General features: G+C 35.9%; 1 protein-coding gene across 3 annotated transcripts in view; it reads left to right on the top strand.

Moving 5' to 3' along the window:
- Positions 1-18,527, top strand: part of PTPRD (protein tyrosine phosphatase receptor type D) — a 521,791-nt gene that overhangs the window by 439,368 nt on the left and 63,896 nt on the right. For all 3 annotated transcript variants that reach the window (XM_042963695.1, XM_042963694.1, XM_042963696.1), the window contains one exon: positions 5,018-5,141. In XM_042963695.1, coding sequence (XP_042819629.1) covers positions 5,018-5,141 — 124 coding nt within the window. The remainder of the gene's footprint in view (positions 1-5,017; positions 5,142-18,527) is intronic.

The following is an 18,527-nucleotide window of genomic DNA, read 5'->3' as shown; positions in this document are numbered from 1 at the left end:
AGACAATAATTGAAAGACATAAGTAAAACAATCAAGGAATCTTCTCAAACTTGGCGAGAAAAGAAGCATAACATCGTGGCGAGGCATTGTGACTGGGTCCAGAATGCCTGGACCCCAAAACTAGCTTACTAACTGTTTGACCCTGAGAGGTTGTTTCACTTCTCTGTACCTCGCTTTCCTCATCTACAGAATTGTGATAATAATGGTATCTACTTTTAGGCTCTTTGTGAAGATAAAATTGGTTAATATATGTGAAGCACAAAGAAAACACAGCAAATGTCATATAAGTGTTATTTTAACTATATAACTATTGGATGTAAAATATTTCTTTTAATCTGGGTTTTCATCACGAATATAGTGCATGGGACACCTGGGTGGCTTAGTTGGTTAAGCATCCGACTACAGCTCAGGTCATGATCTCATGGTTTGTGAGTTCAAGCCCCGCATCGTCTGGGTGCTGACAACTCAGAGCATGGAGCCTGCTTCGGATTCTGTCTCCCTCTTTCTCTGCCCCTCCTCCGCTCACACTATGTCTCTCTCTGTCTCAAAAATAAATAAACATTTAAAAAATAAAAAAAAAGAATATAGTGCAAAATTATAAATCCATCAGTTATATGTTGCTTATTTTCTACTTACCTATTTTAAGACAAAGTTCTAGTTGCTTAAAAAAAATGAGAACTTTCAGACCACCAAGTTAAAGACTACATAAATGCAAAGTGTTTGATATTAGCAGCTGTCTAATCAAGACTTTCTCTTTCTTCTGTACGTTACAGAGAAGTTTTTCTTTGGGCCCTCTTCTCAGTAAGGCAAAGTCATTGAGGTGAAGATCTGTTAGTATTAGAATTATTTCAGTCACAAGTATTAGGGTAGGAGGGGGAGTGTGTCATGTGCCAAGTGTGCAGATAGGGAAGCAATGTAAAATGGTTTGGCATCTTGGTAAAGTTTAGGTGCTACATATTCTTTCTTTGTCCAGTAAAGGGCCTTGTTGATTTCCTGGAGAAACAAAAGTAAATATGAGGAAGTAGCATTCTTGTTTACCATTTCTGTAACAATGCAATGTGCAAATGTCATATAGCTTATTTTTTTAAGTCTATTAATCAAATTTGGGTTGAATACATCTAACTTGCTTTATTTCCAAATTGCAAAGTTTCCTCCAGGGCAACTACAGAAGATCCGGCCAGGTTTCCAGCTCAGAGGGTAGAATTTGGGATTGAGTTCTGAGGAGGAGGGGGTATCTCGCCAAAACATGTTTGGATAAACAGTGTCAGAAGGATGAGAGGAGATACATGAGAGTCAGGCTGAGGAAAACCAAACACCAACAGCAGGAAGAACAAGAAGAAGTCATTAGAAACAAGACTGCTTATTTCAAATTGTTTTGAATAATACTGGGATGGCCTCAGCTTAACTCTATAGTAGGAAGATGGATGGTCATGGTGTGTGGGCCAAAAATATGAGACTAGAGTGGAAATGAACTTCTCAAGACCAAGGTTGCCCTTTCTCCATGTTGACCATTTCATTCTTCCTTAAGAGGATCTCAGCAAAAGAAACCAGAAAACAAAGAGGCAAAGCAAATGTGCCTGCATCTTGCACTAAGGACAACATAAAGAGCGAGTTTTGAAAATTAGGGTCTTAGTCATCCATGATACCTTTGCCTCATTAACATGGATAATTGAAATTTGATTTTTCTCAACCAGTTTTATTTTTTTTTCTAAATAGAAAAGATCATCTTATACCTGACCTGCTTTCAGTAGTTGCTGTTCTTTACTGTGTTTACTGCTTTCAGCATTCTGACAAGCTCCAGAATAATGACCTATGCTGTGTATTGTTAAACGTTCAGTCAGACAGATAGATACAGATAGATGAGTATGTGTTGCACAAAGACAGTTTAGCATTATTCAATCAATGTTTGTTTGATCCCTGTAAAACAAGTATAAATGTAAGCTGCATCCCATCTGTTTTATCATCCATGTGAAGCCAACCTCATTTCTAAAACTTGATTTCTTATGTAATTGCCCCAGAATGACAGACAATGATCAGTTGGGAAGAAATATCTTTCAGACTGGCAAGATAAAGGATAGTTTTGTTGAAGTGTGTTTCATATGTTGGGCTTCCTCATTTTGCAGTGGCCTTCGGGATAAGTAGTAGCATCTTGGCTTGGTAATTACCAGCTGTTAATCATCAGTTGGGCTTTGAAATCACACAGACCTGGGTTTGAGGGTGAATGTATGAGCCTAGCTGTGTGAGCAAATTACTTAACCACCAAATAGCACAGTGCCTGCCACAGAGCAGGCCCTCAGTAAGATTTATTAAATTAATTTTTCTTTACTTCAATTTCCTTGTCTGTAAAATGAACAAAATAACAATACCTACCTCATAGCATTTATGAAAATTAAACGGGATACTGCATGACCTGGCAGCTATTATAATTATCCTATTACTATAGGTCTTCTTCTCATGGGTCATACTTTAAGTCTAAGCATATTAACATAATGTGAAACAAAACTTATGTTTCCATTACTGGTTTTTAAACTCTTCAATGTGTAGGTATCAAATCGAGCATTCAGAAGGCTGAGAATATGTGGCAAGAGTGGAAATGGACATGAGTTAACAGTGTCTGCATTGATAGATGCAATTTCATTAGTCTAATTAAATGCTTGCCACTTTACACATCTGTGAGTGATCATAGTCTGAATAACGGCCATCAGAGGGAGTAATACCTTCCACCAAAGCATTGAACATCAGCGAGCTTAGCCGCTTCTTGGGATAGTTTAGAAAATAATGTGCAAGAAGCTTATGTACTCAGTAACACTCATCAGTGTAAAGTGGGATATCAGTGGTAGTTGTAATTTCTGGATCACATACTTTATTATTAAACTGTTTGATAATGAGTGTTAAAGTTATTAATCATAGTGCACTTTACCTTGCAGTCTCCATTGTCTGTTCTCTAATTGCCATGATATAGGGAAGAATCACTCCATGATTTCTCTTTATGAACTCTTCTCAACAACATTTATCCATCAATTCAATTCATTTAAGAAAATCTCTTGAACCATTTATTGAGCCATCTTTGTCAGTGCAAAGATGACTGAAGGTGTATGGGTAGGACTGTGGCTAAGGACTCTAGAATTTAAGCTGTAGGTCATTCAGAGCCAGTGGAGTTCTTAAGCAGGAACCTAACCTGTCCAGAGCTGATCTTCAAAAAGACTACTTTGGTATGAAAAGTGACTTGGAGTTAGAGGTTTGAAGAGAGAGTCCAAGCAGACATCAGATACTGAAGGATTGAGTTTAGGGAGTGGCAGTGGGCTGGTGACTTGGGGCTGATTTAAGAAAAAAATAATGTATGGCTTGGTCACCAAATAAATATGCTTTGTATAGAGAAGGTTCAAGGTTGACTTGAAGGCTTCTACCCAGGCATCTGCATGTTTTAGCTCATCAGATACTTGGAGAGAAGTACATTCTGCAGGGGAGATGATGAGCTTCCCTGGAAGAACAAGCTAGAAAGACCCCTAATTATATGATTCCTTAGACTCTAAAGCATAGATAATTATTTTGCTGAATATTTTTTCAACGATAGGCTACTTATATATAGATTAGCATTGGCTAAGAAAAGATAAGGGTTTTATAATCCTTGGTAAATTAGGGGCTAGAATCCATACTGCTGAGAATTTTAGAATGTTTGGAGGCTATTCATGAGGGTTAATAGGTCGACTCTTTGCAGTTGTGAGTTTTACCAGCCCTGTTAAACACAAAATATACACATCTTTAATATTGTCACTGCTGTTGGATATGTTTTACTTTCCAGTTCTACATATACACATAAAGGCATGAAAAATGCCCAGTATCAAAACTAACTGCTAAAAATTCTATTAACATAACATAGTGTCTTTACTTTTCACAGAATTTTACCTGCATATAACCCTTACCATTATTTCTGAAAACTTGATTTTAATCATTTGAAATCATGTTTATGTAATTACTGAACTCATGTTTCCTTATACCATGAAATTATGTCTTAAAAAAGTGCCCATGTCCTATGATAAAAGAAAAGAGGTTTTGATTTCCATAACATTGCAGGAAATTAAAAAGTCCCTCAGAGTATTTTTTTTCTATAATCAGATCCTGAGTTCAGTCTCGAAATGATACTGCTTTAACTCTAAGAAAACTATATATTATTTTATATTCTGTGTAATATTTATTTTAGATTATTGAGTAATGGGTTGAATGAAGGTATCAAGAAAATGCATTATAAATCAGAAAAAATATGTTTAAGTTAAAGAATAAAAAGAAGCAAGCTTTGTAAATATAACACATAATAATAGGAAACATAAGTAGAAAAGCAATTAGATCCTATCTGCATTGGGTTATAAATTAATATTTGAAGATAAACATTAGATTTACCAACTTCCCTTCTTTACTGTTATTCTTAACTGTTTGAATTGTACAGATTGCTTGTGCTACTGGCCATAGTGTGTTATGGAGAAACAGACAAAATTTTAAGTTGCCATCAAAGTGGAAGCCTAGAAGTGAAGAAAAAACAGGGAAACCTGTGCCCAGTGAAGCTAGTGAATGGCCAATAAATTTAAAGGGTGAGGTTACGTCCTGACAGGAAAGACTAGGGAGAATAATCAAGATAAAATAATGTTCACAGAACCAGAAGGAGTATTGAGCCAGATAACTTATAAACTACAGCTGCAGAGAAGGAAATGGAAAACTAAAACAATTTTTAAAACACTGCCTTTCCAATATTAATGGAACATCCATATCGATTTTTTTTTCATTTGAATCAATTGTTGGTGACTATCACTGTTTTTTACTATGATTAATCATTTCATGTTAAGCTGGGTATATTAGTGTTCAGCTTCATAAGTAGGGTCATCTTGATAAAGTGTGGCTTCAGACTTTTCTTTTTAAATCATGTTTGTTACTTGTGATAAATGCCTATAATCTAGTGTTATTCAGTATTGATTTTGTGTGTGTGTGTGTGTGTGTGTGTGTGTGTGTGCTGTTTTTCTTTTAGTCAATTGACCCTGGCCAGCAGTTCACATGGGAACATTCAAACTTGGAAGTAAACAAACCAAAGAATAGATATGCGAATGTAATCGCATATGATCATTCCCGGGTTCTCCTATCAGCAATAGAAGGTAAGGAAATTCAGACATTATTTATACTTTTATTTTTCATGAATTTCTAAGTGTTTGCATGAAAATATAGTTTTAACTAGGTTTTTCGCTATCTATGGAAATAGCTAATTAATATTCAGGCACCACTTGTTCTCACATTTTCTTTACTTCATACAAGTATACTGTATATGGGTACACAACATCCCCAGCACCACATAGCATAGAAACATCTCTCCTTACCTTCTTACCTCTATTCTAGGTGAAAGACTTCATAAGGTACATGATGCTTGTAGAGGGGAAGCAAATTGAGGTTGCCCATTTTACTGATGGTTGCTGATATAAATAAACAGGTGATTGTCAGAAGATGCTCATAGACTATTATTTTTAAATGGGTGACGGGTTTGTAAATAAATCTGGATACCTCCTAGGGACAGTAGAAAGTTTAGGAGTTTGTGGCGTGGTGATTTATAAAAATTAAGTATATCAGAAATGTCTGGTACAGCTAATTTGTGGACTGCTTGGTAATCTATCTCTCGCAATTGTAGCAAGTAGTGCATTCCAGAGGGAATGGTTGCTCCTAAAAGATGAGGAATACACCTCTAATATACCTAGCTTCTTGTAAGGAGTCATGAGGAGAGTATTTTCCATTCATCTCTTTCCAGTAATAAATCTCTTCACATGGCATATTAAAATCATTCAGGAGCGCATGTTCAACACTCAGCATTTTGTTAGTTTTTTTGTTTTTGTTTTTGTTTTTGTTTTTGCTATGGCAGCACATTGGATTGCTGTCCTTACAAAATAGTTTACAATATCACTTAAATCCTTCCTTCTGTCATAGTAGCTAACCTGGACCACCACCTTCCACATACCACATTCATCCTCACTGACATCCAGAAAAGCTCTGTGGCCTTTACATACTTGAAGGTTCACCACTTACCCTCTTCCAGATGTCTTATTAAACCTTGAATAATACCAACTTCAGACCCAGTCATTTTCAGAACCTTACAGTTCAAACATTTTCATCTACACTTGTTCAAATATCTTTCACATTTTTCTGCTTCCCAAATCTGTGATTTAGGAGGTACCACTTACCTCCTAACTCTGACCAAGCCCTACATGCCTTGTTTTATGCCCAAAATTAATTTGAAAGTGAGACACTGATTTCCCAGTAAACACAAAAGGCAATCAATACATTTATTTCCAGTGTTTGGGGAACAAGAACTATCTTCCAGCATGTGAGCAAGCCCATACCTGCAGCCTCCTTTCTGCAAAATGGTGTTATAGGACGTAGATATATTTTATAAAGTTCTCATAGTCAATTTTACTTTTGATGTTGGAAAATGTTATAATCCATTTTTGAGGCTATTAAAAATCCTAGGATCTTGAGAGTTAATGTTTTTCCACACAGGAAAAAAAAATATCATGTTTATCAAAATTTCACCAATGCTAATTCAAGCAAGATGGTGTCAGACAGGTAATTGCTTCAAGTCCTGTTTGAAAACTGTAATTGATTTATGTGGATGATTATTTGCATATAGCGTTTACATTTTATCTTTGTATTTCCCACTTTAAAATGTAAAAAAAAAGCAATTTCTTGCCTCAAGTTTCTTAAATCAACTCCATAGATAATAAGAAACTAACCCAAGTCACAAGTGGAGGAAGGAAATCTTTTTTTTTCCATTAGCAGAACAGGTAAATTATAGAAATTAGATGAATATAAATTGAGAATCTATTTGGCATGATCTTGGATGGAGAACTTGTCAGTCTGCCTTTGCTGTATTATAACATTGTTTTCACTCAGAATTAGGTCATTCAATACTACTGTGTCCCTGTACTTTTACGCACTTTATCATTATTTTCCTTAACCTGTTATTTTCCACCATCTTAACAGTAAAGTATGTCGAAGGACAAAGAATATTCCTCTTTGTACATTTATTATGATAGATGGAAACTATGTACATTTCATTCCTATGCTATTTTTACAGTACAAAAGCCAAAGCACTTGAATCAGACTAAAACCTGCCTTTTTATAGCTCTATGCTCATAAATATACCCTAAATCTAGAGCTGACCTAGAAACCAAAAGTGTTTCAATTTTAAGTCTTATGCAAAAGGTTAGAAGCATTTAATTGAAGTTTATAGGCTATAGAGAGAGCTTTAATCTAGATTACAACCATGAACAGTATTTTATCTAAGACTAAGCCCTAATCAGCAGATATTTAAGGGGGTAAGCAACAATCCTGTATCTTAAGCACAGAAAGGGAAATGCTGGAGACTGGAACCATAGAACTGCTCACTGAGGCTTCCCACATAAAAGGAGCTTTGATAATACACAGCCGGATTTTTTAAGAGCATTTAAATGTTAAGAGACTTGGGGCGCCTGGGTGGCTCAGTTGGTTAAGCGGCCGACTTCGGCTCAGGTCACGATCTCACCATCTGATCTCACCATCCGTGAGTTCGAGCCCAGCGTAGGGCTCTGTGCTGACAGCTCAGAGCCTGAAGCCCATTTCAGATTCTGTGTCTCTCTCTCTCTCTCTCTGCCCCTCCCCTGTTCATGCTCTGTCTCTCTCTGTCTCAAAAATAAATAAACGTTAAAAAAATTTTTTAAAAAATAAATGTTAAGAGACTTCATGCACAATTTATAAAATTTAACATGCTTGTTTTAGGCTCCACCTGTGGTGATAACTTAAAAGACTTTGGTCAAAGGTTTTGTTTTGGACACTTTTGCTGCTGTTTCCCCAGCGGTGCTGGCTGCTCTTCATGTTTACTTTGCAGAGTGGTCTGACCTACAATAAAGGAGATCTGGAAAGTCGCCACAGTGATTCCTAGTATCCTTATCTTGTTTCCTAGAGCAAAACTTTTACATGACTTCTGCCAAGCAGTGGCAGGGGAAATAAACTAAAGAATGGGGAATTGTGTGTCAGCACCAGTGTGCTTATTGAATTCTGTGAAAATAGTGATACATCATGACATGTTTCCAAATTACAGCCATCTTATTTATGCTGGGGAAAATGTGGAGCAAATTCAAGACAGTTCTAACTACAGAATGCTTACAATTATTGAATTGCAGAGCAAGCAGTGTGGAAACTGCTTTTGACCAGTCCACTTCCTGTTTAAGCTGTTCTTAAGAGAACATAGTAATTCCCGAGGAAAAGAGGTGATAGGATTTATTTTCATAGTTAAAGCTAAATATTGTCAAAGACTAAATGGGAACTAATACTTATATTACAATGAAATAGTATATAATAATATGCTTGATCTTATAGAATTCAGTTATTCATTACTTTTACTAACATAGAAAAAAAGAAATTGATAAACCAAAAGATAAGAGCAAGGAAATCTGGGTTTGGGTCACAGCTCTGTCACTTACTAGTTATGTAACCTGGTCTTCTCTCAGTATCAATTGTTTCAGCTGAAACCTTATTTATTTATTTATTTAATTTGAGTATACTTGCCATACAATGTTACATTAGTTTCAAGTAAACATCCTAAGTGTTAAGCAACTGATTCACCTTCTCTTAAGTTATGCTGTGCAGAAGACAAGTGTAGCCTCCATCTTTCACATAAAATACTATTAAAATATCACTGACTATATTCTGTATGTTGTGCCCTTTATCCCCATGACTTATTCCTTCCATAACCAGAAGGCTGTATCTCCCACTCCCCTTCACCCATCTTGCCCATCCCCCCCACCCACCTCCCCTATGGCAATCACCAGTTTGTTCTCGGTATGTATAGTCTATTTCTGCTTTTTATTTATTTATTAATTTGTCTTATTTTTTAAAAGCCACATGTGCGTGAAATCCCTTTCACTTCTGACTGGTAGGAGTTAACTCTATGTAGCTTTCTTATCAATTGTATCATTTACTGTATACACTACAGTTTGATGAAGCAACAGCATAAGTACCTTAGTATATACATATCCACACTTGGAGATGAGAAGAGTGAAGCTCAGAGTGTCGGCCCTAAGCCATACCACATATGAGTAACAGAGCTCAAACTGGAAGTGAGCTCTTGTGATTCTCTGACCCATGCCTGCATAGGCCCACATATTCGCACTGCTTTCCTACTGATAGAGGATTTATCTGTGACTAAGTCACTAGCTTGAATCTCAATGCCAGACCTATCACTTTGCCTAAAAGTCCACTTTATCACTGGGCTGTAATCTATGGATAACATAAACATTACATTTTAGTATTTCATTTCCTATTTTATGGCAGAACTAATCTGAGGCAATGACACAATACAGGGACTCAGTAGTGATCCCAATGCTTAGGTTCCTGCAGTTGTAGAAGTAAGGTCAAGTGTATCTATCCTTAATTGATTCCAAAAGTGATCTACTTACCTCAATTCTTATATGTATCTTCAACTTCTTATAAACCCAGGAATATCAATTAGTGGCAGATTATTTATTGTAATGTCTTATAACTAGCAAAAATTCAATCTAATTATTTCAGTTCTAGATAAAAACATTTTTTTTCTAAAATTTAATTACTCTTCACTGCTGCCAGTATTGTATTTCTATTAGTAGAATCATAATTAACATTTCACTTTAAAAGCCATATTCAAATGGAATTATTTTAATTGTTGGCCAGGACTAAATATAAAGCAAACTTTTTAAAAGCCTACTTTTTATGTCAATGACAAATAGATATGATTCTCTGGGTGTCTATTGTGTGTTGGGCACCATGTCATAGATTTTATATAGTGTATAAAATCATGGATAGATTTTATCTATAATGTTCAGAACAACCTCAAAAGTTAGTTGTTACCATCAATTTTAAGGATGAAGAACTGTTAAAGTTTTAAAAACAAAGTAACTTGTTTATAATTAGTAGCACGTTCATGGCAGAGCCAAAATTCTAACATGAATCTTTTGGACTCAAGACTGTTATTCTCTCCAATTGGCCACTCAGAACTAAAGAGGCTTTTGAATTCATGAAGACTGTGACTATATATGGCACACCTAATTCAAACATGATATCTTTTTGGCTGGGAAGACTGTCTAGGAATTTTGAAATATACATTTTCAAACATTTATGTTGGAAATCTGAGAACTAGAGGTCTTCAATTGTGTCCTTAGAGTAGCCAAAGTAAAGTTTTCCAAAGAATAAATCATATATAAATGCTTTCAAGTGGAATTTTTTGTTTGTTCAATATTATTTTTAAAGTTCTATTAGGAAGAACACTGAATAAGAAAACAGAAGACTGGACACTAAAGTCTAGTTTAAACCATTCTGTGACCTTGCTGTTCTGTGACCTTGGGCATGTCACTTAGTACAATTCACCCTTTGGGGAAGCTAGATCCTTTTTAGAATCTGACCACCACACTGGGTGCCTAGGTGGCTCAGTTGGCGAAGTGTCCAACTCTTGGTTTTGGCTCAGGTCATGATCTCACAGCTTCATGGATTTGAGCCCCACATCGGGCTCTGTGCTGGCATCATGGGGACTGCTTGGAATTGTCTCTCCCCCTCTCTCTCTGCCCCTCCTCCACTAATCCTGTCTCTGTGTCTGTCTCTCAAATAAATATACTTAAAGGAAAAAAAATGAGCATTTTAAACCCCACTTGAAAACCAAAAGCACTTACCCAATTTATTTGTACACTTTCAGAGAGTTCAAGGACACAAAAGCCCTTTGAAAGCCCATTTGTCAATTGAGAACCCTGACTTAGTGTGTTTAGTTCTGTTTGAAAACAGAATGAAAATGTGTAAGACCCTTCATGCTCTTCATAAAATTCTGAATATTGATTCTACATCTAGAGATCAATAGACACTGAGTAAAATTTATTAGATAAATATTAAATCTTGGACATTAAGAGATTCTGAAACAAACAAACAACAAAACAAACACTCCCACTTAAGCCAGAGGGTTTACTCCAAGTTGAATTATTGGCCTATGTGTATGTCTCCTGCCAAGGCAGATTTAAATGATTCTATCTATGAGAGAATTAGAAATGGCAAAGAACAATCCACATCATTTCACATGCATTCTGTAACACTAGTACTTGTTAATCTGATAAGAGAAGCTTAGTGAAATATGAGTGTTATTTTTCTGGTTTTGAGGGAATATATTTAAAGTTTCAAAACCTAAGTATATGTATTCACTTCTCTTTAATGGGTACATTCTTGCAAGAGCCCATATGCTTCTCAATAACTTCTTTTCTATTCAATCATCAATGGCCCTTCCTGGTTCTGAAGAGTTTGTGCCTTGATTTCCTCATCTGTGCAATAGGATTAATAGTAGTACCTGCATCCTAGAATGACTAGGAGAATTTAATGAATTAATACCTGTAAAGTTTTTAGGAGAGTGTCTGGCACAAATAAAACACCAAATAAATATTGGAAACTATTAAAATTATCATTGCTGTTATGAATTCTATTACTACTATTGAAATATCCTATAATTTATCCTCAGATGGTATTTCTTCTGTATGTGATCTATGGAAAAATTAATAATATCCAAATGAGAAAGCTGCATATATTTGGAGTACTCTGTGAAGCAAAAAAAAAAAAAAAAAAAAAAAAAAAAAAATATATATATATATATATATATATATATATATATATATATATTTGATAAATGGAAACCAGACCCACAATACCATTGCAAAATTCAAGAGGGGGAGGGTGTGTTCTCTTATTAAGTGGAAATCCAAAATAAATCAAACAGATAATGTAAGCGATTCAAAAAAATCCAACTGTAAATAATATACATGATGTTGCAATAACTTGATTATTTGTGAGATGGGCAATTTAGCACCTTTAAAATGAGAAAGTGACTCATGGGAAACCACTGCCCCTAAGATAAATCATGTTTCTTAAAAGTGAAGAGAAGAAACTAAGGATGTTCCCCTGTGGTGCTGATTCACCTTCTACTACCACACTAGGGCCTCACATTGAAGTAGTGTCTTAGCTTCTCTTCTGCAGAGTGTTCAGTGTCTGCAGATTCATTTCACACAGCTATCAGCACGTGATAACATATTCTCCCTTTCACATAATCCTCATACTGTGAGTTACATTTTATTTTTATAGAACCATCTGATATTTTTTTCAATAAGTAAAAACAAACCAAACAAAAACATAGGGAAATAAGTTAATACAATCTCTCCAACATTTTTCAATAAAATGTTAATTATATTATAGTAAATATAAATGTTCCATATGAAGCTCTGACACCAAAGAATTTATTTTCCCCAGTAACACATCCCTTTAATAGCTGCCATGTGCTATTTCCCACATCAATTCAATAAATATGATTCTTTTTCCTCCCTCTTGGTTCCTGTACCCTCTCATTCTCCCTCTCCCTCCCTCTCCCCCCTCACTCTACCTTCTCTTTCCCATTTCCCCCTCTCACCCGACCCTCAAACACTAATGACTAATTTGTGAGTATGTGTTTATTCATTTTATTTTGCTCTTGAAGTTCTATTTGAATAAGTGAAAGAATTTTGGTAGACTATATGCTCCATCTAAGAAAAAACAAAACAAACAAACACAAAACTTGTCTAAATCTCATCCAACTGTTGGTTGAGTTTATTCTTCTCACCTTGCTCAGGACATCAATCATTGATTTAGCAATCAATGATTAACATTCCCAGTCCTTCACTTTTCAAGTTCATTGCTTACAAGCATGACAAAGTTTAATCCTTTTATTTCAGGGTAGTTTACTTTTGTTTTATTTTTTTTAATAAAAGCATTTCTTTTTGAGGAGCAGGGCACAAATTTTCCTGGCCTAATTTGTATTAAATAGAGAGCTGGATAGGAGTTAGCCTTTGGAAACTTGGAGCAGTTTTACAAGGTGCTTGCAGCCTGCCTAAAGACTAATTAGAGCTATTTAAATGGCATGTTTCTCCTGCATGTAGCCAAGCAAATGGTGTGGGGATCTGTTATTCCCCAGCTCCTATCTCAGCCTGTACCTGTGATGTTTCTTATCTGGAAAAGAGAAAAAAAAAAAAACATTTTTAAAGGATGGCTGCTTGTGTTGATTTTCTTTACTCTGTTTCCAGGAAGCCAATCAAAGAATAAATCAAAAAGGTCCGTGAGTTTATTTTTATCTCCATTGTCTTTAGTTCAGTTATTGGGATTTCTTTTCATTTTTAATGTACACCTGTGAAGATTATGCTAATGAATCTACACTTCATTGCTCTGAAGTTACAGAGAAACTTACATCATCTATGCCGTGGTTCTGTTGTTAAAATAAAGGTGAAGGTTGTATATTGCTGGGAAGTCATAAAATAATTATTTTTGTCCTCTCCATTATTTTTTAATACAGAAAATGGAAAGGGGCCTTCCAGGTTTGGAATAACTTTTCATCAATAGAATATTAAAGAATGACTAGGCTTATTTAATTACTGTTTATTACATTCATCATAAGAATAACTAATATCCACTGGTATTTTGGAAGTTTCAAATGCATTGACTCATTAGATTCTCAAAGAGGTATTGGGCAAAGACATAATGAAAATGCTGCTCATATTTTAGGATCTATGAGGAGGCTAGGGCTCTGTGTGTTTCCTACAGACAGAGCTCCTGTCGCCATATTCTGCCTTTGATTCAGACTACCTCACTGTTGAATAATAATAATTTGATCTTTATTAATAAAAGCTTAGTAGGCCAAAACTCTATAATTCTGTACTGGCCCAAGCTTTGCTTTATTTCAGGGAAAAGTACTCCTTAACTAGAAACGAGTCCATTCTATCACAGGTGCTGATAAGTTTCAATATATGTAGCTAACCTTGGGATGCATTCAGTGACAATTCAATCACCCACTTCCTTCTCTCATAACCCAGCCTCTTCAGCAGTGCTGAGGAATAGAAAACCAAGGGGGAGAGGACATAGAATCTTGAGAGGATGGAAGCTGGCTTCACAAACTCTTTGAAAAGTATCCATTCCCCCATTAACTCATTGTAATGGTGAGCCCACAGAGCAAGATATGCTTCTAAAATAATCATCCTGTGTACCGTAGAAACATTGAGAGCAGCTTGCCAATGTGTGGTACCTCTGGGACACTGTGTCAGATAACACACTGTGCCTTTGCAAGAAGCACTTGGGTTTTTTCTGCTGTGTTAGAAAAAGAATCCTTCATTTTGCTAGTTCTGATGTGGCTGTTGTGGCTGTCATGGTGCAAGTGAAGGGGAAAGAAGGCCTGTGTCATTTGGAATTAAATAAATTTACTAATAAATTATTATAGGATTTCATTTTTTTATTCTCTCTTCTCTAGTTTTGCCAATGTCAGAAAACAAAGTTAATACTTTTTTTTCTGCATTGTGGGTAAAACTGCAATCTAGGTATTTATCATCAATTCATTCTTGTTAGGGAGTGTGTGTGTGTGTGTTGAATTGGAGAAGGGGACATTGTTTATAAGTAAAAAGTAGCTTTTGTACTCCATTAGGTCTTAAGTACTTCTATCTTACAACATGGATTAAACTGGTTTACCAAAAAGCATTTTTCTTGACACAAACTTCACTAAGGATTTGTAGTAGTGAACAGAAATAACAGTACCTGGATTTTGGGGCCCTGCTGTGAATCAGGACAGAGGCAACCACTCAGCGAAGGCCCATCCCCAGCTCTGTGGTAGGGCAGCAGTTGGTCCAATGGAACCAGGAATGGGATTCTGCCTTCCCTCTAATGCTGCCTCTCCCTCATTCTCACCTCCACAATCCAGGGACAGCTTCTTTCCATGAATAGACTGCCTACTAGTCTAGTCCCACTGCTCCCTCTTGTTTTTGAATTTGTTTTTCTTTTACCCCACTAGGTTCTAATCAAGATTTCAAGTATCAGTCACACCAAAAAAAACCTCGTGTCAGCACATAAGAGATAGAAGCACTAGGAATCAGCTTGAAAGAGCATCAGAGCATGTTCCTGCCTAATCTGAGAGACACAAAGCCTCTATCTTAAAATAACTTCACAGAGATTTCTGAATCCAAGAAGGTTAAGAATACCACAGAGAGACATCTTATTTTAGAATTCAAAAGGACTTGAGGGAATCAATTTGTCCAACATGCCTTGTTTAGCAGATAAGCAATCAGAGGTCTGGACAAGTTGAACAACCGCCCAAATGTCAAAGAGCAAACTACCAGCAGCCCTAGACAGGAGTCCTGGTTTCCTGGCCAATTTCTCTAAGTTTTTAGCACGTGCTAAGTATTGTTTCAAGACTTTAAAAGGCACATGTGACTTTCCCTACAGTATGGAGTGATACAGAAGTATTCACATACCCCTTATAGTTACTTCATTTTACATTTATAAAATAATCCATGTACTATTTTGGGTCCTGCTTTTTCACTTATCAGGACATAAAGCCTTATTATAAACTTTTACAATTATGAGCACTGTTCAACAAATCTCTTCAAATCAAATTATCTCCTGACCTGAAAAATTGAATACAAAGCAAGTTGTTTGTTGTTGTTTAATAGACCCATATGCGCCAATTAGTCCTCCTCAAGTTAACAGGAAAAAAAAAAATTAACCCAGTCATGACAAAACAGCTCTGATAGTAAATTCTTTGGCAGTTCAACATGCTTTCAAGGTTTTAAAGCATTCTTCAGTATGAATTATTTATTCATCACGAATATTCTTTCAGAGTAGCTTCATCTTTCCAAGGATTTTTCTCCTTATGTTAATATTCAAACACATGTGGGACCAGCATCATGAAGCCCTGTTCTATTAATCCTATGCTTAGATGAAGAAAAATGACATTGCCTTTGCATGTTGAATTCATGGTAAGTTTCCAAAGCTTTGCAAACAATTAAAAGAACAATGAAGCATGAAGTCCATGCCTAAACTTACTTTCCTTTCCACTGAAAGCTATAACCAGCAATTCCCAGCAAATGAAATGAGTGGCTAAAACTGGCCTAATTCTGTTTGAATAGCTATTTCTGTGTCTTGCTGTGCATGAAGGACACAGAAGCACTGCTCTACCCATCATTCACCTCATCACAACCTCTTTTCGTCTTAAAGCCTTGAGTTTTATAACCTCAAGGTTTCTTTACCCCAAATACAAAGCCCCATATAAAGCATGTAAGTAATATGTGTATAAAACGTAGAAAAATAGTCCCTTACCTAATGAAATACACTGTAACACAGGAAAGGGGCATATAGATATAATATGAACTTAAGATCTATCCTCAGTTTTTTCACTTACAAGATTAGAATGATAATTATTGGTGTTGGACCTGTTTACATGACAATTGGTAACTGGAGAGTACACATGAAATAATACATGGGAAATCATGAAAGTTACTTTTATAAAGGCAGTAAAGCCATGAATTCCTAGGAAACAACAAGTTTTCATCTAAGTTATAGTTACCTGAGAGACAGTTCTGCCAGCAGGTCCAGCCCTAGGGTTTTCGATTATGATGAGCTAAAGGCAGACATTTTTGTTATGTTTTCATTGTTTTAATCACACACACACACACACACACACACACACACCACAAGTGCCATTATTACCTTACATTGGACGAAGGTCTTCTTGACTCCAGAAAATAAAAGCGATTAGCTAATTTATAGTAATTCTATATTCTTTTAGTATTACATGTTAAGTTAGATTTCCATCCATCATAGCCCCAGAGGAATTCAATTAATTCTCACACACTTCTTTTGGATTAGTAGTGCACTCTGATTAGTGTTGTATTAGCAGATGCAAAATCATTTTCTGGATAAAGCAGGGAATTGAAAATTAAATAAACAAATATGCAATACTTGGAGAAGGTCACCCCAATAAAAGGAAGGGATTTTGTAGATCCAGCCTTCCAGCAGAAACATCAAAATCAAGAGCTACTGAAGAAGCATTTCATGGTACCAAAACACTTGGAAAGGCTGCATGATGTTGTTTTTCACAAAGTCTGTTGAAAAATCTTTATGTCACACTGAAAACAGAGATCTCATCTACTTGAAACACACTTCTGTTCAACTTTAGTTTCCAATCTGAGGTTAATATTTGTAAAAGGGCACGCCTCCACCCTTTCTAAAATCTTTTCCCATTCATCTTTCTACATCGTGTGTTATTTGGATTATATGAAATACTGATACATTAGATCTTAGAGCTTTTGTAGAATAGTCTTCTCTCACATCCCCATCTTGTGAAGGATGTGTATAAGAAGACTTACCTGAAATGTCTTTTTGCCAGAGTATGTAAAGAGATTTGCTAGGAAGAAGAAGCATTTATTCCAGATACTACCTCCTTACAGGTAAGTTTCAAAATAGAAGAGGAGCCCCAGCATTATTTTCAAGATGTAAACTTTAGGCTAATAATTAGCTCTACTAGGTATTGAATTTTTCCTTTTAATTTTCTTTTCAAAATATCAAGTCCCCAATTCTGAAAGCACTTGGTGATAAGTACAGATACCAGGTGCCTAGTATTTTTCAAGCAGATTTTATTTGTGTTTTTGTCCCCAAGAAATACAAGCATTAAGTAGCAACCCACTCCTCCCTAAAAATAATAATCATAATTTATTATTCAAACTTAAGCAATATGTCAAAAAACAATTCATTACATAGTAAATGATTAAACTTTATATAAAAATATTGGGTGGGTCTGATTCTCTTCCTTTAGATGTGAGCCTCATATCCATCTCCTCTGTCCTCTGACACACTGTTTAGATACAGTTGTTATCCTTGATACGGGGGAAATGGCACAGTGCCCAGCTGCTGCGTTTTCAGAGTCATTAACCCAGGTTTCTTCTCTATTTTGAATTTTCTTGGAAAAAACTTTTCTGTATATTGGAGACCTTTAGCCATAATCCTTTTTTATCAATTCTTTAATGTTGTCAACTGCTAAATTAAAATTTTGAAGGTGGGCTTTCCCTGTATTATAAAATAGATTCGTTGTTGGCTCAGAACCAAATTCTGTGGACATGAGGTTGCGTGTGCTTCCCAGTGGCAGTAACCTCAGGACTTTATTTAAACTGTCTTTTGAATCTTGGTGTCTGGAGGAATAGGATCTTTATCAACAAAGGACTGCCAGAACCCCAACTGCTTCTTGAGTAGCTGTAATAGATGAATAATGTTACAACCAGCCGTGCATTTCAGTTTTTACTCAAAAGGCTTTTCACTAATGCTGGTGGTATTCCATATCCATGTGTTCATCTCGGAGCCCAGTAGTTCCCATCTGACTTTCATTACTTTTTTGAGAGGATCAGTTTTACAACTGGAATCAGAAAAGCAGTCAAAGTAATTGCAAGTGGCAATCAGTGAAATATAACAATTTTAGCTTGGGAACATACATTCCATTATAAAGAAAATTTTCTTTTTTCTTTTTTCTCATAGTTCCAGGACTCATATTTTCCCAGGGCAAGAAGGGGCCATATATAGGTTCTGGTGCTACCTCTCATATCAGGCCTGTATGATATGCCAGTACCCCTGTAAAGTGCTTGGTCTGCTCCAGGGATAGGCAATTGTTACCTCTCAAGGAA

This window comes from Panthera tigris, chromosome D4, assembly GCF_018350195.1.
Source record: "Panthera tigris isolate Pti1 chromosome D4, P.tigris_Pti1_mat1.1, whole genome shotgun sequence".
Taxonomy (NCBI): domain Eukaryota; kingdom Metazoa; phylum Chordata; class Mammalia; order Carnivora; family Felidae; genus Panthera; species Panthera tigris.
The sequence above is the reverse complement of the archived record's forward strand: the minus strand, read 5'-3'. Positions and strand labels throughout refer to the sequence as shown.